This window comes from Cebus imitator, unplaced genomic scaffold, assembly GCF_001604975.1.
Source record: "Cebus imitator isolate Cc_AM_T3 unplaced genomic scaffold, Cebus_imitator-1.0 Scaffold516, whole genome shotgun sequence".
Lineage (NCBI taxonomy): Eukaryota > Metazoa > Chordata > Mammalia > Primates > Cebidae > Cebus > Cebus imitator.
This window is the reverse complement of record NW_016107831.1, coordinates 139,459-167,334: the sequence shown is the minus strand read 5'-3', so window position 1 is coordinate 167,334 and position 27,876 is coordinate 139,459. Positions and strand designations below refer to the sequence as shown.

General features: G+C 37.5%; 1 protein-coding gene across 1 annotated transcript in view; it reads left to right on the top strand.

Moving 5' to 3' along the window:
- SPATA16 (spermatogenesis associated 16) overlaps positions 1-27,876 on the top strand; it is a 246,538-nt gene that overhangs the window by 92,302 nt on the left and 126,360 nt on the right. The window contains exon 4 of the mRNA XM_017514109.2: positions 21,991-22,080. Coding sequence (XP_017369598.1) covers positions 21,991-22,080 — 90 coding nt within the window. The remainder of the gene's footprint in view (positions 1-21,990; positions 22,081-27,876) is intronic.

The following is a 27,876-nucleotide window of genomic DNA, read 5'->3' as shown; positions in this document are numbered from 1 at the left end:
GCAGCAAATCACACTGCCACGTGTGTTCCTATGCAACAATTTTGCATGTTCTTCACATGTACCCCAAAACCTAAAATGCAATAAAATAAATGAGAAAAAAAAAATAATAAAATAAAATAAAATACCCTTCTGAGCATAATATACTCAATAAAGTAGGCAGTTGGCAAGCTTCTATGAAAATACAACTTTTGGGGTGTCATCAATCACAATTTGGAGGATAATTATGGTCAAAGGTGATATTCACTTAAAGCATTACAGATACTCATGAGTTTTAGAATGAATTTATTCACAGTAGAAGTAATAGGAATTTTGCAAATTTCTTACAGACATCAAGAAATGAGATATTTTAAATGTTCTCTTCTTTACCGGAACTGAGAGTTTAAAATTTGGCCACTAAATGTAACACATCAATAACATTAGATAAAATAATTCTCCTGACCTTGGATGAACTTAAACAAAACTACAATACTATATGAAAGAATAGGTAACATTGCTGGTGTCAAAAATCATTGGTGGGGCCAGTTTCTTGATATGAGCAAATCTATTGGCTGCTAAGTATGAGTGTCGATACTGCTTCTAGGGGATGATACTTGGGAATACAAAAGGGAAGGATGTAACCTTACCTGTATATAACTCTTAACACCTCACAACGTCCTGCTTTGAGAAAATATATGGGTGGTTGTTTTGATGATATTACCATTCATTTCTGAATGACAGTATCCACACCCATTTTCATCAACTCTTAAAAAGAAGGGCTCAACTAAGAGAATGTTTCTTCTTACTTACCTCCTTCTGTGATTTATAGATTACTGATTGATTATTCCAATTAAATGAAACAAACATTGTGTGTGTGTGTGTGTGTGTGTGTGTGTGTGCGCGCCCGCCCATGTTTGCATGAGTTTATATGTTTGTATGGGCTTGCAAGTATCTATAAAATAAAAGGAAATCCTGGCATTGCTATTTTAAAAATATCTGGTTGGTCTTTTTGCAAGTTAGGCACTTTGCCTCCTTGAGAAGTCAGGAGAAATAAAAATGCTATATGGATCATTAGTACTTTATGTCTCTTGCTGTTGTATTCCTATGAAAACAAATCCACCTATAAAAAGATGCTTCCTCTGAAGATCACATTAAACATTCCAACTTTTCCTTTAAACCCTAAAAAAAAAAAATAAAAGATGCCAATTTTTATGAAAGAGCAAAGATTATACTTCCTTTGTTCCTACTGTATGGAACGATGATTATACAGTACCTTTCTGCAGGGCAAAGTTGACTACATTAAGAAATAGTTCTCCAGCAGGAACAAGAACAAGCATTCATTGAGCACCCACCATGTGGCAGGTGGAAACTGGGCCCTTCGCAAGTTATCTCACTTAGTTCTTCCAGTAACTTCGTGAGAAAACCTTCTTTCTTACTACCATTTCCCTGGCAAATGAACTACATCCCAGCAAACCTATGGCATTGTGGTCATTCGTCTTCCTCCAAAAATGCTGGCTGGCGTGTCATTTCATCCTGAAAATGATGAAAATCATACCATCTTTAAAATCTGCAGGACTTCCCTTGCAGGTTACGGTAGCACTGAGAAATACTAGACATTGTCTTTGAAATTATAAATCCCAGATTCAGCTACCACTTCACTCACTGGGTTGTAAAGCCTTGCTTTCCTCATGTGTGATTTGTGAATAATAACATTTAGCAAGTCTGTTTTACAATATTGACACCACACAACTTTTAAATCAGGAGGCTCTGCTAACATACATCATCACCACTTTCCTTCCCTTTCTTATACCTGAAATCCTCCCTCTTCTTCGTGATTATTATATGAATTAATAAAATAGCCTTTCAGGGTAAATACATAGCTTTATTTGTATAAAAAGGGTAAGAAAATGAGAATGAAGATTAAAGCAAATGAATTCCAGAAAATAATTAAATATAGCTACATATTATCCAAATAAAAGTGGCTAAGGTTCTAAAGATGATCATTTGCTTTTCTTAGTATGAACACAAGAAACAGGATCCAGACGGCTAAGACATATTAGAAATTTCTTCACTGTTACAGCAACAGAGAGAAAAAAAGAAGAAAAAAGAATAATAAAAAGAAGTTTCTTCACTAAAGAAAAGGAAGAGGAAGAAGAGAAGGAGGAATTGGGGGTTGGATGAGGAAGACAATAATGACTATGTATAAAGGAAGAAAATTTAAAGGCATAGCAAAGGCAGAGAAAAACACGTTAGGCCTCTCTTGCGATTTCGGTCAGCGGCATGTTCTGAAGGTGGATCAGATTCCTTGAGGAGCTGTCCGAATTGCAAAAGATGTGATAAAGGGATTATGCTCTGTTTATATTAAACATACTTACCACCTTGTAAAGGCATATATTGATCTTTTTGTTCATTTTACCATAGCTCGTAATTATTAATTAAAATAGCTCTGCCTACAGCACTCCTGATTGTCTATTTCACTTTACCATTCCTCCCACGGTTCTTCACCCAGGCAGTTTAGTTTAATTTACAGTCATCTTGCTTGGTGTTTTAGTTCTCATCTTAGTTTTCACTCTTTCTCCTCTCAAAATGTAACCTGATCTTATCTCTGAGGTCCGTGCCCACTTGGCCTTCATCTTTCCATTTAATCATCGTTATGACGATAGTTTATCAATGAGGAAGCAATATATGAACGTGATGGAGTGGTATTGTCATGAAACAATGCAGCTGTTGTTGGGGAACTGTCTTTCGAATATGAGTCTACTAGTTATTATTGATCTGGTCTTTGCTTTTCCATGTAGTCCTTAGAAAACAGATTAGGGAATGCTAATGCACAGCTCCCATGCTGAGTACTGCCTTCAGGAGATGTTGTTCATTTTGATACTTGAAGCTGGCAGAGAGGCTGCACAGAGAGTCCTTGTGGGTGGGTTTATTTACATCATTTTAGGATGATTCTTTTATATTTGTTTCTTACTTTCTAATATATCAGCTCTAAAATCCATCCTAATGAGTTGAACAAGTCATTTAGCCTTTCTGCAACCTCCTCCTCTGTAATTCTCACTGGGGCATTAAAAGCATTCGTGTACTTAAGATTTTAAAAATTCTAAAACATGCTAAGTGGTGTGACCTGGGGTAAAGCAAACAAGCAAAAAAAAAAAAAGTTCTAGATTGTCGGGGATTAACTCTATAATGACAAATAAAAGAGAAGTTATAAGTTTCCTTATACTGTAGGGAAACAAACTTCAGAAATTAAAGGCCTGACTTTGAATCCTTGCACAGTTGCTGGCTAGCCTTGACTTTCTCAAGTCACGTAATTGCCCTTTGCCTCAATTTCTAGATTTCTAAAGGTAAGATCATGACAATATCTTCCTCAACACTTGTGAAAGGGGTCAAATGGTATTACAGATGCAAAAGTGTTTTGCAAATGAAAAACTTCTGTACAAATTTCAGCCTTAATGTCACCTTTGTGATATTTCAAACACCTCAGGTGACAACCCTGAAATTTTATGAGTCTAGAATTCACAAACTTCTCTTCCTGAGCACATTTGCTCTATTTAGCACAGTGAGTGGCTGGTCTATGTAATGCTTATCAGCAAGGAGAAAACTATTTCGATGGTCCCCATGGGGACAGGTCTGTTTTTAGCCACCCAATTTGTTGCCTCTACATGCAAAAAGATTTCCAGACAAGTGAAAAACTGAAATAGGTAAGGACCAACATTAAAGCTGAGAAATTCTAGGGAAACACAGAGAGCCGATGAATACTAGATGTCCAAAAATATTTTCAAAGATTAGCTTAGAAGAAAACTGGAAGACTACCCACATTTCCAAATTTAACCAACACGGTTTTAAGGAACGAAAGCTCATTCCCACTGAATCTGCCTCACCCAGGTTATACTGTAAAACCGATGTTTGTGTCCTGTTCTCAAGCAAATTCCCTCAATATTTTCTTGCCCTAATCGTCTTTTCTGGGACACTTGGTGTGGAGAAGTCACTATACAGGCTATTACATACAGGGTGACAATGGCAAGAGACAAACCAGATTTTATTGGAGCAGATTTTTAAAATAAGACTCAGCTGCCAACCCCTACTCATTTTATAACGCTTGCCAGCCTATGCCTGATATTTAAAATTTTCACTCCACTTCCTTTCCAGATAGAAATCTCTTGTTGAGTATGCATGACTCACTCTCACTCTAGTAGTTTACCTTGAAGAGCTGATGACCTTACAAACAGTACCCTTCTGCTCTCCCTTTGACTTTTCACAATTCAGGAATGTGTATTGTATGCATATGGATATTCTGGAGGTTATTCCGTAGATATTCTACATCACTGACAATATAATATTTAGCCTTAGCAGGCATTTTGCAAATCCCATGGCTATGCGGTTATTGCTGTATTTCCTTAAACCATGCCTCATTTTCTCTTCTGTTGTTATGGGAAGAATTCTTCATATTCATCCTCCCTTGGGTCTGTGAGCTTTTCTCATTTCTCATAGAAGTCTGAAGAGCTGCCATATGTTAAGTTATAACACCTTTAGTTCGAGAAGAAATGTCTCCTTGGTGGCACTGTCTATAACTTTGCTCACAGGTTATAGAGGTGACATATACATGTCTTACGACTCTTCCTTGCTGGGAAAAATGCAGACCATGTACCTTTCCTGGCTCACCTAGGCAAAACAATTTTGGAATTGGATAGAAATGTTGTTATGTTATTACCAGTTATCAAGCTTTTATTAGCAAATATGACTTTGACACAGAAGACAGTTGAATTTAAAGCAGTGTCTGATTTTTGAGTGTTTCACAATGAGAAATTGGCAGATGAAAGAAATATATACTTCACTCTACATTTAACCTTATTATTTTGCTTTGTTTTTAGACTTTTAGTTCCTATAAGCTTTCCTTGTGGAATCTGTTCAACACAGAAAGGCTCTGGGAAAGCAGTTCTTGGTTTTTGTGGAAAGAAAATAATGTGAAAGTAACATTGAGAAGTCACATGTATGTACCCAAAAAAGACAGAGAAGCTATTTTAGTCTTAGGAAGGAGGGCAAAAGGATGGTGTAATATAATGCAAATTATCCAACAAGTATGTTCCACGTGCTTCTTCATCTTGACTATTTACTTCTATAGCGGTCTTATAACCCCATTATATTTTTAAACATTATAAAAGATCCCGAAGGGTTTTTGCTTATGCGAGTCTCATCTCTAAACATTTTCCATACAGAAACGACAACTTAGAAATTAAAATATCTAAATACCCATTCACTTCAAAATGATAACCTAACATAAATATTTTATGAAAAAATAACTATGCAGTATTTTTAAACATGCATGAAAGCAGTAACATTGTCTTACATTTTGCAAGAGTGAGTTCATAAAAGAAAGCTGATTTCTCATGCCTGATTCTACATTCAATCTTGTAATATGGTTGACTTATAGGAACAAAATTCAGTGTTGCATAAGATATGCAGCTAGAAAATGAAAGATAATTTGAGTAGTCTTTTCAGATAATCTTCAATATTCTTCTTTGTTACTACACCAAAACTTGACAAGTGGTAGTTTCTTTTTGTGTGTGTGTGTGTGTGAGACAGAGTCTCGCTCCGTTGCCAGGCGCCAGGCTGGAGTGCGGTGGCGCGATCTCGGCTCACTGCAACCTCCACCTCCCAGGTTCAAGCAGTTCACAAGTGGTAGTTTCCTAATAATTAATTGCAACATGGATTCTGAAACCATATCAATCAACTCTGTATTCAGTAATATTAAGAGCCATTAGTCCATCTTGTACTTTATGGGATTGTTTATTCATTCATGAGTTAGTAATATCACCTGTTGGTCATTTAAAAAATATGCAGACTTCTGAATGTTGAAACATTTCATTACACAAAACCAAATTTTTAAATTGTGGTTGTTAATATCGCCAACCTCATCAGAAAAGTCTTAAAGCATTGGGTGACTGTCAAGCTCACAGTGACAGATGTAAGTTACCCAAAAATTCTAATTTTTGCTTGAAAGCTCCAACTTCATCACTAGCAATATATACTGTCAGTTGTGTTCCTTTAAGTGACAGGCACACATTTCATTTTTTAGAAAATGTCTGCCAAATTTCAAGTTTGATAATCATAATTTGTTAGTCATTCTTCCAAGTAAAATATAGTGTTCCACAGAAACAGTGGCTAACTCAGCTCATAAATGTAAACAACGGCACAAGTGCAGAAGTGCTTTTTCCCAAGACAGCTATTATATTTTAGTATGCAGAAGAAGTGCTTGATGCATACCTCTTACATCATCCTACCAAATGTGAAACAGACATATACTCAAGGATTGAAATTATTTTAAAAAATGGCGGGTGAATGCACATAATGGTAAAGAATACACTCAGTAAGTACCAGAATAGTTTGGTATCACCTGTTTCCTTCCTGCAAAGAAGCCAGCAGTTTTCCCCAACATGGCTTTTGCAACATTGGTGCAAATGTCGTAGAGTAAAAATGGAAAATAATTTCTTAATATTATTATGAAAATTGACCTCGTGAGCCCCCTAATGTCAAAGCACTTCTAGAAAATGTCAAAGCACCTCTAGAAAATTTGCAGGCCGCCCTTGGAGAACCACTCTACTTTTTCACAGCATCGTTAGCATTCTCCCAGCATTTGGATTTCTCATCTTTCTTCAGGAGAATTGCAATAGCTGCCTTCTTTAAAAGTGTTTCCATCACGTGCTTTCTTAGTAATCCCTGAAGCATTAGTAGTTTCTTTCATAAAAGTAAAAATCCTGTCACTAATGAACAGCCCCTTAATAGACTCCCACCTTCCTCAATGATCAATTTATTGCTTTAGCCAAGCTAATTTACATGGCGGTTGTTAATATGGCTGACCATCCTCTATCACCAAGTCATTTCTGAGTCATTCTCCGGATTTGAGTTTTCTACCTTCCTTCCCTTGATGTGACCATTTCAAAGGCAGCTCAAAACTCAATTTCTTCTGATTGCCTTCCAGATTAGTCCTCTTTAAGTTTTACAGTGTCCTATCATTGCAAATCCCCTTGCTAAACCTTAATTTTTTATCACCTCCCTTGCAAGCATCCCACAATTAAACTGTTTCAAGTTGTGATGTGTTGATTACTGGTTACGTATGTATTTTTTATCATTTCTCTCAACTAGGTTAATATTTTTAGTTGAGGGCTAGTCAGTCAGTATCTAACATAGCATTTTCAACAAAAGCAACACAATATATGCTGTTATCATTATATTCACAGAAATGGCAGCACTGCTAAAAATATCCAGAAAACATGTTCTTTCCAAAGTAATGTGCTGTGACACTCTATTTGGTAGAAGTCACAGCAAGTTGAGATTCAGTACAGTGAGCCAAAGAGGAAGGAATGTCAAAATGGGGGATTGAATCATCTTTGTCAATAAAGAAAGGAATGTGGATTGCAAAGGGAAACCATTAATATATTCATTTATAATATTAGTAATTAGTAGATTTCCCTAACTGGAATTATTCAAAGAAATAATCAAATGGTAATTTGATCTATAACTAAACACTGAATCCAATATTGAGATAATTCCTATATCAAAGTCCATATCTAATTTAAATTCTGACTTTAAACTTGCAATCTATAGTATACAACCTGGTGGTTTAGCTGGGCTGGACTTATCTACATAAACACAATGTCCATTGTGGAACTCTCGCTAATGCTGTTAATTTAACAAAGGAAAATCACACACAATACTTAGAAGTCTTACAATGTCATAAAGCATAGGAATAACAATCAATATTTCTCTTTCAGTAGAAGGGCTCAAAAGGGCTTTAGTAGGTAAAATATTGTTATCTGTATGTATTTAATACTTCCACAAACCAAGATTATCATGTTGATATGAGTAACTTTAATACCTGATACACAAATGGTTTTGATTTTTCTATCAAATCTCCCTCTAATTCTAAGACTCTAACATCAAAACTCCTATAATTTTCAGATTCTAAAAGAAATAGAATATTATTTTATTATCAGTAAAATTACATAATTTAGTATACTATATTTCAGTTCATTTTAAAAATTCTTGTATAATTTGCTATTTGAAGGCAGCATAAAAAAATAATAGAATGCAGACAGAAAGTTTATTTCCATACAATAAGGCTACTCAAAATATTAGTTTAAGTATGTATTTACCTTTCTGGCTCTTTTCTTCAAAACCTGAACAGTGGCCGGAACATGGTTTACACTCAAAAATTGTTGCTGAATGAATCACAAATAATTTCCAATAGTTAGAACAGAGGGAAGTTTATTCATTGTAACTTTCAAAGTAATCATTTTTAAATGCATCTTGGCTAGGTGCAGTGGCTCACTCCTGTCATCCCAGCTGTTTGGGAGGCCGAGGCGGGCAGATCACTTAAGGTCAGGAGTTCGAGACCAGCCTGGCCAACATGGTGAAACCGTGTCTATACTAAAAATAGAAAAATTAGCCCGGCGTGGTGGTGCACGCCTGTAGTACCAGCTACCTAGGAGGCTGAGGCAGGAGAATTGCTTGAACCAAGGAGGCAGAGGTTGCAGTGAGCAAAGATCGCACCACTGCATTTCACCATAGGTGCCAGAGTGAGACTCTGTCTCCCGCAAAAAATTAAATAAAATAAAATACACCTCACCCAAGTAACACCGTAAATGGAGGAAAAAACATGTGAAACTCAATACACTGCTCCTGAACCGCCACCACTAGTCCTCCACCCTCCCCTCCAGTATTAGACAGACAGATGAGTAGGTCCTTACGTCTACATCTTTGGTTTCTGAACCTTGATAGGTTTTCTACAAGAGAGTTGATAGCTGATATTTTGGTTCACAGACTCTGAAGGAAAGATAATAGGGCCAACACTGTATTATTTTTTAAGAGAAAATGTCAAGAACGAAAAATGAAAATGTCAAAAGATAGGTTGACGTGCTTTATTGCTTAAAGACTATTTGTTGGGAGAACTGACCGAGTGATTTACTAACAGCTTTTACCAGACAGACTTGGGATTACAATGTAGATGAAAAAATAAATGGGAATTTATTTCACGTTCACTCCATCCAGGCATTTGACAGACAAAAGAAAAAATGGAAAGACACAATTACAGTCTACAAAGATGAGGACCTTTCTTCAGATTTTCAAATTACAAAAAATAATTTTTATTGGGAATTTTTTCAAATGCTCTACTTATCTATCTCTACACTGTTATTATTATGGTAGCTGCCTTTTGTTCCTGATCATATCAGCCTAAGGTACAAACTGTAAGATTGTGTACATTTGGTGTTCAACTAGGACACGGGCATGAAAGTTGGTGGAGAGTGGTCCTTGGTGTATTCAGGTCACAAGAGATCTCATTTGTGAACCTTAGATATGATTTGGTTCTCTGCGGGTTCCTGAGGAAGCGTTGTTCAGCCACTTTATTAACATTGCTTTATTCTAGAAACAATTTTATTGAGTGCCTATTATGTACCAGGCATTTACTTAGGTGCTGAATATATAAAGGTGAATTGTAATGGTGAGTATTACTTTCCATTATCGAGAAGTGGATAAAAAGTAATTAACTGAAATTTAAAAGTCAAAGAAATGTAGAAAAAAAGAAATGTTCTCCATTGCTCCAGAAGGCATTTCACTGCATGCTTCTAAAGATCTAGTAATCATACTTTTTTTTGTTGGTTATTTGATGCATGTTAACTGAGAATGCTCATTTCGATGAAAAACATGAAAGACTTGAACCCCTAGGAGACCCCCTTCTAAAGGTTCTTATTTTTTGGTATAGATGATTTATTAAATGTATTATTTGAATCCCCTACTGTATTATTATAAATTCTGTCTTTCTAAGCAAGGTAATGTCATACTCAAATTTTAGAGTAAAATATACTTAAACATGGATCCTGATGATTTTTAATGTGTTTTCATTACTAGCTCTCTAAAGAAGATAGACAATATAACATTTCTTTCTGAGTATAGATTTTTCAGTGTTGTGACAATATAACAAATTCTTTTAAGCAATTATTTCATAAATTCTTCATTATGTCAAAAAATAGGTGTTTATTGTTCACTTGAGATAATACCATAATTTAATAATTTTCGCATTTAATTAGTTGCAGAATTAATTGTAATTTGGGGGTTTTCTCATGTTTTAAACATGAGAGATAATATTTGAGTTGTTTTCTGTTTGACTTCTCTAAGCCCTATTTTCTTCTCCTCTGCCTCATATATGCTGAGATCTCAAGTAATATTTGAGAGTGATTTCTTGTTATTTCCCTGAAGTTAGGTTTTACTTTCATGCTTTTGCAAAAACATGCTTTGCTAGTGTTTTGGCAGAGCAATATGCTTTGTTTGACAATAATTTACTGTAACTTTCTTGTTTCAAAATCCAATGACTTTATTTCTAGTTTTCTGTTCTAATACTTTATAAAGTAGTTCTTTTTCTCCAATGTAAATTAAATTGAGCTATTTCATTTTTCTCTCTTGATTATCTATTGAAGACATTTAAACTGACTGCATGAACTCTTTAATTCTTCTCAATAAGCAGAGGACTATTATACTTTAGTTTTTAATTCTGATGATAAATTTTTTTTAGCAAGTCAAAGGACCAACTAAGACAAAACCACTGAGATTTCACTGAATCTCGGTATAGCAGCAGCACTGTTGCATAAGTTTTCTTTCTATTCTCATTTTCTACCTACCCCAGAATTTAAGTTACTAGATTAAGATTTAGTACTATGCCAACAGCCCATGTTGAAAGAAGTTCTAAGAAGCAACAATATGGAACACTTGCTGAATTTTTTTGTAAATCTGTTACTGAGAACACAGATTGTTGCTTTGTAGGGCATCTTTGGATAAGTTGATCTTTCTGATTGTGGACCAAGAAATACTTGAATTGAGCAACTATTTGTTTAATACTGGCTATGTGACCCTCTTTTCATTAGCTACCAGCAAATTTAGATGTATAGCCCATCTCAACCAATCTTTCAGGATCTTCAGGTATATTATTTGTGTGCTAATCTCATCCAGGCTTCATTTTAGCTCCCCTACTTTTAATCTTGCTTCCACATTTGGTTATTTTTGTTGTCATTGTTTTAAACGTGGTAAGATACACATAACACAAAATTTATTATCTTACCCAGTGTTTAGTGTACAGTTCAGTGGTGTTAAGTACATTCACATTGTATAACCAATCTCCAAAACTCTTCTCATCTTGCAAAACTAAAAGTCTATGCCCATTAAATAACAAATGCTGTCTCCCCTTTCCTCCTGTCCCCTGGCAATCACCATTCTACTTCCTGTCTCCATAAATTTGACCACTCCAGATACCTCATAAATATGAAAACATGTAGTATTTCTTTTTTTGTGTCAAGCTTATTTCACTAAGTATAAGGTCTGAAGTGCCTCCATGTTGTACCATGTGTCATCATTTCCTTGCTTTCCTTACTTCTTAAGGCTGAATAGTATTCCATCGTATGTTAGATGCCATGTTTTGTTAGCCCATTCATCCATCAATGGACATTGGGGTTGCTTCTACTTTTTGATTATTATAAATAATGCTGCTTTGAACATGGGAATACAAATATGTATTGGAGACTTTGATTTCAATTATTTTAGGTATATACCCAGAAGCTGGATCATGTCGTAATTCTATTTTTAACTTTTTGAGGAACTTCCATACTTTGTTCCATAGTGGGTGCATCATTTTACAATCCCACAAAAAATGTGCAAGCATTCTAATTTCTCTGCATCCTTACCAACACTTGTTACTTCTGATTTTTTTTAAGTAGCTATCCTAATGGGTGTGAGATGGTATCTCATTGTGGTTTTGGTTTGAATTTTCCTAACAAATAGTGATTGGTATTATCATCTTGGGTTGGTATATCATTGGAAAAATGTCTATTAAAGTTATTTGTCCATTTTTAACGGGGTTGTCTTTTAAATTTTTGTTGATGCAAAGGAGTTTCTTATATATTCTGGATATTAACCCTGTATCAGATATATGATTTGCAAATATTTTCTCCCATTCTATGGGTTGCTGTGTTATTCTGTTTATATTATCCTTTGATGAACAGAAGTTTTAATTTTGACATAGTCCAATTTATTTATTTTTATTTGTTTCCTGTAGGTTGTTTTTACTTTCATTTAACTTCATAGGTATTTTATAAACTACCTAATCCCTTCTTAGGACAGAATATAGATAGATAGTAAAGTAATCACTTTCTCTTCAATATTAAGCATCCTGTCACTTTCCTGTGATATCTTAATTTTTCCATTGTTATGAATGATTTTTAAATGTATTAATGGCATGAATATAACAAAGAGGTCTTACACATCTGAACAAAAATTATCCATAATCTTTGAGTGTGGTGGCAGGAAGCTGTGGTCCAGTTACTCAGAAGGCTGAGGCGGGAGGATCACTTGAGTCCAGAAGATTGAGGCTGCAGTGAGCCATGATCACACCATAGCACTCTAGCCTTGGCAACAGAGCAAAAATCTGAGTAAAAATAAAAATAAAAATCTACCTCTATGAGGAAACAATTATCCATGTGCACGGCATTTTTGTCTTGTGAGTAAGGCACTGACTGGTCTTTGCTCCAGACTGCCTTTTCAAAGATGGTTGTATGGCAAACAGGCTTGGAAGCAAAGACAAATCTTTTTACAGCCTTGCAAGATGTAGTGCTTCTCCCTGGAGCCAAAGATAGGCATACTTAAAGCCCATTGCAAAAGATACACATCCCCTAAACTCATGTTTTTCTCATGTAGTGTAACCTACTGCACGTGAAGGTGTCACCTGATCTTCCTGTCATCACTATCTCAGATCTGTGCTTCAGGGAACCCGTCAAAAATATATATGTACTCTGGTTACTGTTATTTCTGTGAACAATAAACGCTCCTTTGTCTCTGACTCTGGAGGCTCGTATCTTCTACCAGCTTCCACAAAACTGTTTCAGGTTAACTTGTTAGTTTGCAAATAGGGAAAAAATTCTCAGACTCTTCCCAGTGCTGGATAATGCATTATAAGAAATTTTTGTGAATATACTTGAAAGCCATTTAGCCTAATCTCCCACTCAGTGAGGAATTTCTTCTACATGTCCTGACAGATGGCATTCTAAATATCATTTAAATGTTTCTAGTAAAAGGAAACTCTTCTGAAAGCCTGTTGCATGATTGGTTAGTAGGTCCCCCCTTATGTTGAACTGGGCTATTTGTAGCTTTATAACTGATTTCTGCCTGACCCCATCTGATATTACATTGAATAATTATTCAGTGTTTTACACAGAACGGCTTTGTATTTGAATATACTTACTGATATTATTTTACTTTCTAAAGATACTTATTTCATTCCATATTCTTCACACACTATATTTTCCAGATCACTCATTCTAGACACCCTCCAATATGGTGATGATCTTCACAGATGCTCAGAACTATAGATGAATTCAAGGGACTATATGGCTAAGGCACAATTCAGTGAAAACATCACTTATTATTTGAAAACAATGCCTTATATTGATTTAACACAAAATTTTATGTGCGATTTTTGTACCTCTGTTATATTGTCATATCATTTAGCCTGCAGTTAGTTAAAATATTCAGATTTTTTCCATATGAACAAACTCAAGCCACGATTATCTTTATAAAATGTTTGTTTATAATTTATAATGTAAGATTCTTTTACTTTTAAACAGTCTATATTATTTTAAATTTTGCTGATGTCATCAGTGATTTGAGTTTCTGTTTCAGTAAAATTTATGCCACCTGAAAATTTTATCAACATCCTTTTAATTTCTTAATCTCAGTTCACTAATGAAAATAATGTCCCCAAAAATAGCTAAAGACATTTCACTAGATTCCTTATTTTGTTAACACAGACCATACTTACACAGTATTAATCAGTTATTGAACTGGTTATGATCAATGGAATGATGCTATTTTCCAGCATAAATGTCATCATCTTATCCAGGAGGTTATTGTGATTTGCCAAAATTAAAACATTCCATATTTCTGGCTTTCTCTAGATCTACCACCTTTTCTAGTTTAAGAATGTCAGCACATTATTAAAAGAATAAGAGGAATGTTGTCTCGGGAGGATGAAACAATCATCACTTTGCTAACAGTCAGACAAGACAAAGATAACTAGACAGGTGTCTTTGCCTAAATAAGAAATTGCAAAAAAGAAAGGAAGAAAGAAGGAAAGAAAGAGAGAAAGAAAAAGAAAGAAAGAAAGGAAGAAAGGAAGGAAGGAAGGAAGGGAGGAAGGAAGGAAGGAAGGAAGGAAGGGAAGGAAGGAAGGAAGGAAAGAAAGAAAGAAAGAAAGAAAGAAAAGAAAGAGAGAAAAAAAGAAAGAAAGAAAAAAAGAAAGAAAGAAAGAAAGAAAAAAGGGAAAAAAGAAATTGTTTCCCTGATCCCTAGTCTCATATAAAGCAAAAGTCTAAAATACCTGGGGTAGTGATAGCAGACATTCACATTCTCAGCGCCAGGCAAAAATCCATAGCTTCTGACGGAGAAGTAGAAGCAAAACACATGTCTCCGGGAAAGAAGTGAGAAATGATCCTGCCCCCATGGCCACTGCAGGAAGGGTAAAGCATAAACCCTCTACTTTGGGGAAGAGATTAAAAAAAAGAGAAATCACTCTTGGGCCCAATAAGAGTTCTGCTACCCCTAGACAAGAAGCAGAAAACACTCTCTAAAATGAGACCAATCACATATTCAACGCAGAGTTTGGCTGCCATTAGGAAGAGTCCCAGAATGAGGAGGAAAAAGAGAGAAAATGGGTCAGATATAAAAAGCAAGAATTTTCCAAAATTAAAGGGAAAACAATAAAATTCAAGTCCAAGAAGCTTAGAGAATTCTGAGGGAAGTAAAACAAAACAGTAGCAACAACAAATAATGGTGTGGAAGTGATAAACAGTACAATACGGCAAAGAAAATAAGCAAACTAGTTATAGACTGGAAAGAAAGAAGCCATCATTATTTGCAGAAGGTATAATCATCTATGTAGAAAATCCCAAAGTACTTTTGGAAATGCTTATGGAATTAATAATTAAGCTTAGTAGTATGTAGCAGAATACAAGGTCAACATAAAATATCATTTATGTTTCTATAAATTAGCAATGAACAATTAGCATTGAAATTTAAAAATCATTGCCAATAATAAGAGCAACAAAAAAAAAGTCAAATGTTTGGAATACATCTAATGAAGTTTGTGTAAGATTTTCACACTGAAAACTACAAACGTTGATGAGAGAAATGAAATAAAGCCTTAATTATGGAGAAAAGTGCTATATTTATTGATCAGATGAGTCCATATTGATAAGATGTCAATAAATTTTAAAGTTCTCTATAGACTTATTAAAATCCCAGCAGGCATTTCAGCCATTAACAGGCTACTTTTTGAAACTTAAATGGAAAAGTACAGGATTTCAATAAGCCCAAACAATGTTAGGGGAAGAATAAAGAACAAAGCTGAGAGGACTTAAACTACCTGATTTAAAGATTTATTATAAATCTACAGTAGTCAAGACTATGATAATGACATAGGATAGACAAATAACAGAACATAATCTTCTGTTCAGAAATGGACTCGCACATACATGGTTAACTGATTTTTGTTAACTGATTTTTGATAACCGTGTCAAGGTTATTCAAGAGGGAAAGAATAGTTTTTTCAATGAGTGGTGCTGGAAAAATTGTAGATTTATAAGCAAAAATAAAATGTCTTTATCTTACTTCACACCATAAACAAATTCAACTCGAATAGTTTATAAATGTTAACACTATCAGTATTTTCCTAAGAAAATATAAAAGAAATTCTTTGTTACCTTGGATTAAGCAAAGTTTTCTTAAATAATATATTTTATACAAACTATAAAAAAAAGTTGATAAGTTGGACATCATCACAAATCTTCTGCTCTTCAAAAGAAACTATTAAGAATATTCAAAGACAAGCCACAGACTCAGAGAAAAATATGTATCTTACAAAGAATTTGTATCCAGAATACATAAAGAACTCTTGCAACACAGTGATAAGAAAACACACTGCCCAGTTTTTTAAATGGCAAAAGATTAACTAGAACTTCACAAAATAATATATACAAATGGCCAATAATAACATGAAAATGTGACCAAATTTCAGGGAGCGGGGGACACTCAGCTCCCCCAAGAGGATGTTCTTCAGGCCCTGGTCTCTTACTCACCGAAGAATGGGAGGGAGGACCCCACCAGGCATGGTGCGCTCAAAAGCAAATATCGGACCCCAAAGAGTTTTGCAGAAAGTGATTTATTTCGGTAGAGAAACAGAAAAGGGAGACAGAGAAAGATGGGAGAGAGAAGCTTCCATGAGATCATGGAAGGGAATCCAGATATGGAGTCTGCCTGGATGTTGGGGCAGGGACTTTTAACCTGGGAGGAATTCCTGCCCCCTTTAGGTTTTCTGGGCCTGTGAAAGGAATTCCTGTAAACCTCTGCTGGAGCAACTGATCTTTGATTCTTCCCAAGCGTGCCAAAGTTTAAAAAAAGACCCTTAAGATCCCAGATGGAGAGGTGGGGGTATGATACCGGGAAGCTCCTGCCTTTGAAACTACGCCCCCTTGTGGACCCAGGAAGAGAATCCATTCCCTCAACCCTCCCTCTGAACAGGAAAGTCTAACTTCTGTTGGGGACATGGGCATCGATTGCTCTTTAGCTACTTCCTGCTAAAGTGGGGCATAGAAGGGGTTGAGGTTTCCTCCAGAGGAGAGGCTTTTAGGGGTGCAGGTTGATCCTGAGGTCCACAATAGAGCTCATGAGCCAAGGACATCCAGGGTTCCAGTTGCAGGGTTATTTGTGGCCTCGTGGTTCTAGAAGAAATGAATGTGACAAGGAGGTTAAAGATGAAAAGCTCAGAGGCCAACAATTATAGAATGGTTATAAACAGGCCTAGGAGAGGATGGAGCCAGGACAGCCAGCTGTCACACAAGCTCCACAATACTATTTCTTGAAGGTTTTTAGCCCTGCGTTTGATTGATTCTTGAGTTCTTTAACTTTGCTTTAAAACAACACTTAACTGGTTTATAAAATAGCAGCATTTCTTCCCAGAAAGGGGTAGGTTCCCTCTTTCTCAGTTGTTAGCAGATTTAGGGCCCTTCTACTTTGAAGAGCTACGGCAGCCAAAGAGTTAAGCTGTTGTGCAGAGTGAGCTGCCTTTGCAGAGACAATTAGCAACTTTTCGTGTTATTAATTAACTCCAGAGATAGCTTATAGTAACTGAATAGAGGTAGTCACTTTTCTAATGCCAGCCCCAAGTTTTCCCTATTTTTTTCTGACTCGTCCCAATGAAAGGAATAATTGGAGTTTGAGAGATAGCAAAGTTGAGAGTTACAGTCCTGTTAATGTCAGGATATAAATTAGACTCATGAGTGTTTACTTTCCTGGGGATCTTGTTGGAAGAGCAGATGCAGATCCTCTAATGGCTCACAGGTATACGAAGGGTCGTCTCCTGGAACTTCAGGCTGCAGAGTGGCGGGTTTACGGTTTTATTCAGGAGGTATCCGAGGCTTCAGCCAATTGTGATGAATCCATGAGTCAGTTCCCACCACCTTAACTGCCATTGGCGTAGACAGAATAACTGAAAATCGTCCTTCCCAAGATGGGTCTAGAGAGGGAGAGTCTGAGGGGAGAGATTTAACAAGCACCAAGTCTCCAGGACAGGAGAGGAACACTGAGAAGACCGTGCCAGTGCCCAGAAGATTAACCTCCTGGCCTTCCACAGTCAGCTTTCCCCGGGGCTCTGTGAGGGTGACAGCTTGTGCTGGCGCTTGCCCCAGGCACCCTTAGTCCTGCAGCTGGGTCATCTGGTTAGACGCCTCAGGCCCTGGGAACCTTTGTCCCCAAGGACAGTGCGCTTTCCAGTGATCCCCTTGGCATAGTAAGGACGAGGAGGTGGTCCATTCCTCTGGGGACAATTTCTTATAAAATCTCCCTTCGGACCACACTGCTAACAAGTTCTGCCAGACTGGCGGCTAACCCCAGCCTTACCCTCATTTGAGCCCCTGGGGCCTGCTTGCCTGAAGGCCATTCAATGACTTCTATCATTTAGCTCTAACATGGCTCCTGTTTTTTACCAAAAGCCCTATCTGCATAGCTAAGTCACAGTTTGTGCCTCTGTGATAAAATCAGACCAATCAGCTCTGAGATTGCTCTCTGATTACAATTGTCGTTTTTTTCACTGTAACTGCAGTGAGATTGTCCATTTTGGTCACAGGCTTCCTCCTGCGACTTTCCAAATGGCGTAAATGACAAATGATTAAGAACTTTTCAAAAGACAGATCATCATTCCCCCTACAAGTTGCACACAACATAAAATATATCTTTAAAAGGGTATGTCATTTTAGAAAGCATCAATATATTAATTAAAGTGTAAAACCTAGGCTTTACAACTGCCACTGGCATTTCCTTGCCAAATATCTAAAAGGGGCATACTATAACCACACAGTGAATGCTGCAATAATTATAAAAGTCAAAAATAATAAATTGCCAAATAAAATATTTCATCTCAAATTACCAAATATTCTTTTATAATTATGCTTTCAGGGTAGAGACCGGGTCTGGGTCTTCCTTGGATTCCTCCCATGAAGCTGTGATTCATGTGGTTTAGGGCAGGGTGGTGTTATGGTTAAAAGAACCTAGTTTGGTCTAGCAATAGTGATTTCTAAAGTCATGTCCTCTACTTGCATTTCTTCAACACCATACAGGGGACTTATAATTACAAGTAATTGTTTTAAATTCCATTCTTTTTTAAAATCGCATTGTAGTAGTTCCAACGGTGTCGACCTCACCAGCCCTCACTACTCACAAAAAATCTCTGCCTACATCCAAAGCAACTCTGAAGTCTTCTCCTCTCTCTCCTCTCTCTTTGGATAAGCTCTTTTTTCACTCCTCCTCCTTCCCACCACGCCTCATCCTTCTCTCCAATCTAATCTACTTTTGTCAAAAGAACTTTTCTGGCAGAGCAAGATTCTTGGAAGATAACTGTGCAAAGCGAAAACATTACGTCATAGGCAAAGAGATGCCAAAGGCTAGAAACATTCTTTCAGTAAGAATTTTGTCCCATAAAATTTGTACATGCTAACTAAATATGCATGAGTAAATAAGTAATTAAAGTCATAGGGGAGTATACCTCATAGACTTGTGAAAGAAAGAGAAAGAAAGAGAGAGAAAGAGAGAGAGAAAGGAAAGGAAAGAAAGGGAAGGAAGGAAGGAAGGAAGGAAGGAAGGAAGGAAGGAAGGAAGGAAGGAAGGAAGGAAGGAAGGAAGAGGGGAGAATTAGCTATGACGTGGAAAAAATTCTGGTCAGAATCAGAAAACCCAGTCCCTGGACAGGCTCTGCCCTCAGCTACTCTGACTTACCTTTACAAAATTGCTCCTGTAGGAAAAAAATATATAAACACGTTTTTTGTCAGGCCTCCAAGTCCAAGCCTGGCCATTTTAGCCTTGGTGACCTGCACGTACACCTCTGGATGGTCCCCAGGAGCCAGAAAGTCTGAAGAAGTAACCTCAAGTAACCAGGTGGTCACAGAAAGAAGTAAACTACTTGTTCCTGCCTCAACGAATTGCTCTCCCCCTACAACCTACAACCTGCAACCATTGTTCCTGCTCAGCCTTGTGGAATTTCCCCCTGGACACTGGGTTTCTCAAGACCCCCACCCCTGTAACTATGTAATTTGCCACACCCTCCCCTCTGCTTGCAACTCCTCCCCCACCCTTATGATCATGCCTGTTTGTAATAGATAACCCATACGCTTGTGACCATGCATCCCATGATGCCCTTCCCCTCCCTAAAATAGATTACCACCTTTAACTGACCATTTGCCGCAACCTATAAAACCAACTCCTATCCCATCGCCCTCCGCTGGCTCTCTTTTTGGACTCAGCCCACCTGCACCCAGGTGAATGAACAGCCATGTTGCTCACACAAAGCCTGCCTGGTGGTCTCTTTACATGAGCTACGTACCTAACACTTTTCAAACATTCTCTTTTCCTGAAATAATAAAAAATATTCGTGGTAAGTATTAGTATTATAGTTTTGTCTTAATATTAAGTGAACCCATGTGATAGTTATAAAATTTCCAACATTTTAATCAGAACACACCAAAGAAAATGATCTGTGTTCTTGAGGGATTAATGCATTCATTTGCAAAACTTCTTGTCATGGAGTATAGTAAAACCTCATTAACTCAGACCCTTCTAATTCAGAAATCACCATAGCAAAGGCAGTATGGTATCATACAATGCTCTGTGACTAGACATAGGAAACCAAAACACTTGAGACAGCTGTTGCACTAGTTATGCATGATTTTAGAAAGTTTCCTTTACCTCTACTTTCTGCTCATTTGTGTTTGAAGTGAGCAAATTTATACAATCGATCCGTCTCACCATCATGCAATTCTATGATTATCCGTAGGCCAGATAGATTTTTTTCTACTTTATTCTTTTTATACGTGATGTTTCTGGGAATGGAATTGTTTTAGTCTTTACGTTTTTAATCTGGAATACCTGAAGATCCCTGAGAGGTTACAAGAGCTTCCTAGATTTGGGAAATTATGATTATGTGCATTTTTCTGGACAGAGGTTCAGACTTTTTATCTGGTTCCTGAAAGCTCTGTATAACTCTGAAAAAAAAAAAAGATTACGAACCACTTACTTTAATAATGAACTAATTTCAAGTGATTCCCGTCGACTTGTAAAAACAGGCTCACAAAGTGTTGCTTACTAATGATGTGTTGGTTCTGGAACATTCTGTATTCCACATTGATAAATAAAGTAGAAGCTACATTTCAAACTTTCACTAATGACTGGGTCACTATTTGGTGATCGGGCATGGACTGCATCCAGGTAGTTGACCTTGTTATATCAAACGTCTTGAACAATACCTACCCATTACAGGCGCTCAATGAAGCAAGGAAGAGAAAGGTCTACCCATTTAAATCTCTAGGAGAAGAAGGCAGCCAGGGTGATCATTTCACATCTAGGTTTGGATTGAGAATCCAGAACTTGATGAGATGATGGAAGAGTCAGCAGGTAAGGACAGATAGTTCCTCTCAGCCACAAGTCAAGCCTTTTCGTTTCAGTCAGGAAAAAACGGAGGTCCGAAGTGAGGAAAGCCCTTCAGAAAAGTGTCAGGACCAAGACTAGCTCCCTTAACCAACAGCACAGGTCTCTCCCGCCACTACATCGCCCAGCTGGAAGAAGACACGGCTGGGCCATGCAGTGGCCTAAGAGACCTGTACTGTTGGAATTCAAATGAGCATGTCACCCAAATTCCAGTTCCTTTCTTTAACTGAAATCCAGCAACTAACAACCTCCTCCTTCATTAAAAGTAGACATACCATAAATAACCTGTTTTTACCAATTTATTAAAATAAAAATTCATTTAAAAGCAAATAAAATAGCATCGTGTCTTATAGGTAACATAAGTTGAATTCAAATTCTTTGTCTTTGTCATATCTCTAAAAATACCTAGTCCTGTAAATAAATTTTTTTTATAATGCAAAGGTAATTAGTTTTTCAATAATGCTTGCTTATTTGTCTTAACTGCCAATTACGGGGGGGCGGCGGTGAAGGGCTTCTTTCATTAGTATTTTTTTTTTTTTTTTGAGACGGAGTTTCACTCTTGTTGCCCAGGCTGGAGTGCAATGGCGCGATCTCGGCTCACCGCAACCTCCGCCTCCTGGGTTCAGGCAATTCTCCTGCCTCAGCCTCCTGAGTAGCTGGGATTACAGGCATGCACCACCATGCCCAGCTAATGTTTTGTATTTTTAGTAGAGACGGGGTTTCACCATGTTGACCAGGATGGTCTCGATCTCTTGACCTCGTGATCCACCCGCCTCGGCCTCCCAAAGTGCTGGGATTACAGGCTTGAGCCACCGCGCCCGGCCTCATTAGTATTTTTAAAAACACATAGTATATAAAATTGAATGCCTGTGATTTCATTCCAATGCACTTATGGTAATTGTCTTTTAAAACCCAAATAACATTTGCATTTCTTTTTTTCTTCTACAGGAGCATTGTTTTAAACCCAGCGTATTTCCGGAATCATCTACGTCAAGCAGCAGTGTTTAGGTGTCTGGAGAGATATTCAGAGGCTGCCCGGTATGTTTGTTTTAACTTTTGTGAGGATTTATTTCAAGTTCAATTTCTCCAATTCTGGTAATAGCATACTAGAACTATTATTAGTTCTCTCATGGGATATGATTTTTATCCAAATTATTGTCTGTAAATGTCAAACCAGCAATTATTTACTATCTTTCTCTTTAATTAAAGCTATTTCATATTCATAGCTCTTAACAAAATTCAAACTTTGCAGCCATGAGGTCGCTGACAATGATGGAAAAACTTGCATAAAGTACTAGAAATGCACTTGACCTCTTACTCTCAAGGATGTTCTGATTCAGATTGCAATGACACATTTCTGGAACGATCTCTTGAGCACTGGAGAGGAAATCCAATCACATGCAAAAGATCCCAGAAACCCCTTTTCTGGAAAAGATGGTATCAGTTAAATAACACCAAGATTGCTAGAGATGTCCCAAAGTATTTTTTTCTTGGATCCCAATGTATTTTTTTAAAAAACCTAGTGAAGCTTCCCCTAATATTTGCATCCCAGAACTTAGACTGTGGCAAAGAATCACAGGAGCTGTGCAACAGCCTGAACGCTACACTTAGAATTGCTTCTCGCCTGTGACAACCAAGGCTTTTTTCCTTCCCAGGTTAGGTCACCAGAGTTTTCTTCCTTTCCATGACTTGTCTCAAACAGTTTTTCTTATTTCCTAATGTAGAGGTACCTGCTGTTTCTTCCTCATCCACTTTGCCACCCCAGCAATCTAGCAGGAAAACACGGTTGGTTTCTAGATTTACTGCAAGCACAACGTCTAAGAACAAATCCGCAGAAATTGAGATGGGGTGCCTAGGTTGCAGGTGGAACTGGCTAGAGCATTTGTAAATAACACTATCTCTGAAACTGAAAGCAAGAGTTTGAGTGGATAATCAAATGGCTTCATAAAACTGACACTGTGAGGTTTACATGAATTCCACGTTTGTAAGATGTTCCCAGGAGTTGCCTGAACTCACTTAAATAGATAAGGAAAGCAGAGCTCATCCTAACTACCCTCACTTTGCAGCCAAACAACCAATATGCCACACCACCTTTTTACCTGTGTGAAGGTCCACTTTGAACAGTATTTAGAAGGTCTTTATCACTCTCTGTCTTGCATATTCCCTTCTCCACTATTTCTCCAATATGTTTTATCTAAGGTACTCACATATTACTTCTTTCTACGTTTTATTGACTCCACTGAAGCGTCTCTGTGGCTTGCTTTTTGCCCACACACTTTTCCTAGATGTATGAATGAGAGAGAATCTAAAAGATGATAGTAAGCGTCCTTCTGGTTCACATTTAAACAGGTTTTTAAAAAGGTCATCAGCTACAAATGAAGCTAATAGGTTCAGCATAAACAGGTGACAGTCATCTGCAAAATAGCCTCCATGAAGAGGTGGGTTTATGAATACATCTTGAATCCAGCTGAAAGATCAATAGAAGGCTATTTCAGAACAATTTCAGAACTAGATTTCAACTAGTAAAAGAATGCTAGTGGTGTGCTTATACAGACTCTAAAGATAAATTTGTTAAATATTCAGGAGTTTGGAGCAAGCTAGTAGGTAAAGTGTAGGAGAAATCAGCCGTGCCGGGAGAAACTACGCTATTGAAATTGCAAATGCTACAAATCAGGCTTTTTTTTTTTTTTTTTTTTTTTTGGGAGAGCCAGGTTACCAGCATACCATTAACAATAACATCATTGTATCAAGCCTGTTGGAGCCAAAGTGGTGACATAAATTCTTCACGGGTCCTAAAACAAACAAGAACTAAAAAATTCAAAATGTATTAGTATTTTCCCTGTAAAATTGGCACAGGATATTCCACTGCCCTTGTCATGTATGCTGAAATAGGTACATCTGCAGTCAAATAGGCAATTCTGCTTAATAGCATTTGATAACTGACCTGATAATGGTTCTTGAGAAAATTCTGGATAATTCTTGGTTATGCTAGGGTAAACTTTCTATAGAGAAGCAGACCCAGTTACTGTCAGGTACAAGTATTTTTCATCTTGGTTTTTTTGTTGCTATTGTTATTGAGATGCAATCTCCCTCTGTAGCCCAGGCTGGAGTGCAGTGGCGTGATCTCAGCTCACTGCAATCTCCACCTCCCAGGTCCCGGTTCAAGCAATTCTCCTGCCTCAGCCTCCCAAGTAGCTGGGATTACAGGCATAGGCCACCATGCCCAGCTAATTTTTGTATTTTTTAGTAGAGACAGGGTTTCACCACGTTGGCCAGTCTGGTCTTGAACTCCTGACCTCGTGATCCACCTGCCTCAGCCTCCCAAAGTGATGGGATTACAGATGTGAGCTACTATGCACGGCCTACAGCATTTATGTTTATCAGGCAATCTCTTGGAGATTTGAATAGTTTGGTTCAAGCCTCTTACAAGTATTTTACGTTAAAATTCGTTGGTAAAGACAATACATCAAGGTTATTTCCTGTAGGATACCACATAGTCATGTTTCTTGGATTGAGAGGCACCTACCACATATGAAAAAAATGCCGTTATTACGTGACTTGTGAGATTCTAAACCCATAATTCCCAAAGAAATGCATCAACCCATATCATGTCCAAGATATAACCAGTCCCAGGAAATTAGAATGTCTTATGTTTTTGAAGCCTAACCACCTTCACCATGAAGGAATTTCTAGTAAATAGACCAGAATGATTCCCAGAACAGCCTCATTTAAAAAGCCCAAACCCTCAACAAGAGAGGCTGGAGGAAATGCCACTCCCTGTGGCTGGAGCGAAGGCATCAGATTTATAACAATGGGCAGGTTCTTGTACTTTACGGCTCAATATCCTTTGAGTAACATTCTACCAGAAGAAAGTGTAAGAATACATAAACAATAGAACTTGAACATAAATGGAGATATTTTATTATGGTTGAGCCTCCGCAGGGATGCTAGTCACTTTGAGGAGAGGGCTGGTTAAATTGATTAAATCACATTTTCAGACCACAAACTAAGTTGAGATTGCTCTAGCCTCCGTTTCCAAAACAAGCCACCTTGTGAAAACTTAACTGAAATAGAAAGTTGCATAGCTCTTTAACGTCTTTCTCTTTTAATGCGTACAAAAAAAACTGCTGACATACAATGAATATCATCACTCAAATCTGACTCTACTCCCCCAGCACTCATACACACACACACACACAGACACACACACACACGCACACACACACACAGACACACACACAGACACACACACAAACACACACACACACACAGACACACACAATACACCATCTAGGACTACCTCCATGAGAACAAAAATATTCAAAGCCATACAATCAGAGAAAAGCCAAGACTGTTATGTGAAGAGAGCTAATGACTTTTGACAATGTGAATATCATGGTGTCTTTTATCTTTCTGTGCTCAGTGACTAGCACAGGGCCTAAAATATGCCAAGCACCAGTGAGGGGGTTCTGAATTAAATTAGCAGGTTTTTGAGTCTTTGACAGTATGTGATTGGTAACCATTCAGCCATATCAATAAGATAGTACTCAAAATTCTTCATAGAGCCCTGAGTGAAAGATAAATATGAGAAGTGTCATGTAGTAGTGAAGATCGTCAAAGAGCATGATGGCTTCTAAACTGAAAATACATAGGCAAAAACCTATCGCACAGGGTCTTTATTTAAAAACATATTGTGCAAGAAGCAGCAAACAGAAGGTAAAACTAAAGAAAAAATGCAACAGAGCCTCTTTAATGCATCATTGAGAAAGAATTTTCTGCTGGGCACAGTGGCTCATGCCTGTAATCCCAGCAATTTGAGAGGCCGAGGCGGGCGGATCACCTGCGGTTAGGAGTTCGAGCCAACATCATGAAACCCCATCTCTATTAAAAAATACAAAAATTATCCAGGTGTGGTGGCAGGCGCCTGTAATCCCAGACTGGGGAGGCTGAGGCTGGGGAATCACTTGAACTCAGGAGGCAGAGGTTGCAGTGAGCAGAGATCATGCCATTGCACTCCAGCCTGGGGGACAAGAGCAAAACTCTGTCTATAAAAAGAAAAAGAGAAAAGAATTTTCTGTGTATTTCTACATGCATGGACTAGATAAGGGATATGAAAACAGGAATAACACAGTCAATTGCTTATAGAGCCCAGGCAGATGAGGTGTGTATCAGACCAATTAAAAGATAGTGTGTTCTATGAACCGCAGTGAGCTGGAAACCACTCACTAAAGTGACTATAAAATTTATCTTTCAAACTAGATACCTGTGATAGTGGAAGTGGACACTAATAAGAATTACACCAGGGAAATAGGTATAAACCAGGACTTTCACAAGCACACTGGCCATATCATCACCCTACCACTGGACCTTCTAAAGAGAGTGGCCACTACTCAGGTCCATCTAACGGTGCCCTATGAGAATGTAGGCTCAGCTTTGCTAATTTTTTTTCGAGTCTTCAAGAGATAGTGTTACTATAACTTTAGAGCATTCTAAGAGATTCGCTGCCTTTTTTAAATAATTTCAATTTTTATTTTAGATTCATGGGGTATCTGTGCAGGTTTATTACATGGGTATGTTGCATGACACTGACGTTTGGGGTACAAATGGCCCTGTTACCCAGGTAATGAGCATAGTACCAGTTGGTAGTTTTTCCATCCTTACTCCCCTGCCTCTCTCCCCCGTCTAGCAGTACCCAATGTTTATTTTTTCCATCTTTTTTTTCCATGCGTACCCAAAGTTTAGCTCCCACTTATAAGTGAGAACATGCAGTATTTGGTTTTCTGTTCCTGTGTTAATTCACACTTAGGATAATGGCCTCCAGAGGCATCCATGTTGCTACAAAAAATATGATTTTATTCTTTTTATGGCTGTGTAGTAGTCCATGGTGTATATGTACCACATTTTCTTTACCCCATCCACTGGTAGCGGACACCAATGTTAATTCCGGGTCTTTGCCATTGCGGATAGTGGGGTAACGAGCATACAAGTGTATATGTCTTTTGGTAGAATGGTTTGTTTTCCTTTGGGTATACACTGAGAAATGGGATTGCTGAGCTAAATGGTGCCTCTGTTTTAAGCTCTTTGAGAAGTCTCTAAACTGCTTTCAACAGCGGCTGAACTAATTTACATTCCCAACAAGAGGGTATAAGCATTCTCTTTCTCTGCAGCCTCAATAGCATCTACTATTTTTTGACATTTTAGTAACAACCATTCCTACTGATGTGAAATGGCACCTCACTGTGGTTTCGACTTGCATCTCTGATTCTGAGTGATGTTGAGCACTTCATGTTTGCTTGCTGTTTGTATGTCATCTTTGAGAAGTGTCTGTCATGTCCTTTGCCTGATTTTTAATGGTTTTGTTGTTGTTGTTTGCTTGCATTTTGCTCAATTTCCTTATAGAGTCTGGATATTAGACCTTGTCAGATGCATAATTGGCAGCTATTTTTTCCCATTTTGTAGGTTGCCTGTTTACACTGTTGATAATTTCTTTTGTTGTGCAGAAGTTCTTAAGTTTAATTAGGCCCTACTTGTCAATTATTATGTTTCGAAGATACCGTCATTAACTCTTTGCCGAGGCCAATGTCTAGAATGGTAGGTATAACCTAGGTTTTCTTCCAAGATTTTTATAGTTTGAGTTTATATTTAAATCTTTAATCCATCTTGAGTTAATTTTTGTGAATGGTGAAAGGTGGTGATCCAGTTTCAGTCTTCTGTATATGGCTAGCCAGTTGTCCTACAATCATTTATTGAATAAGAAGTTCTTTCCCCATTCCTTATTTTTGTTAACTTTGTCAAAGATCAGATGGTGTTCAAGGTGCAGCTTTATTTCTGGAT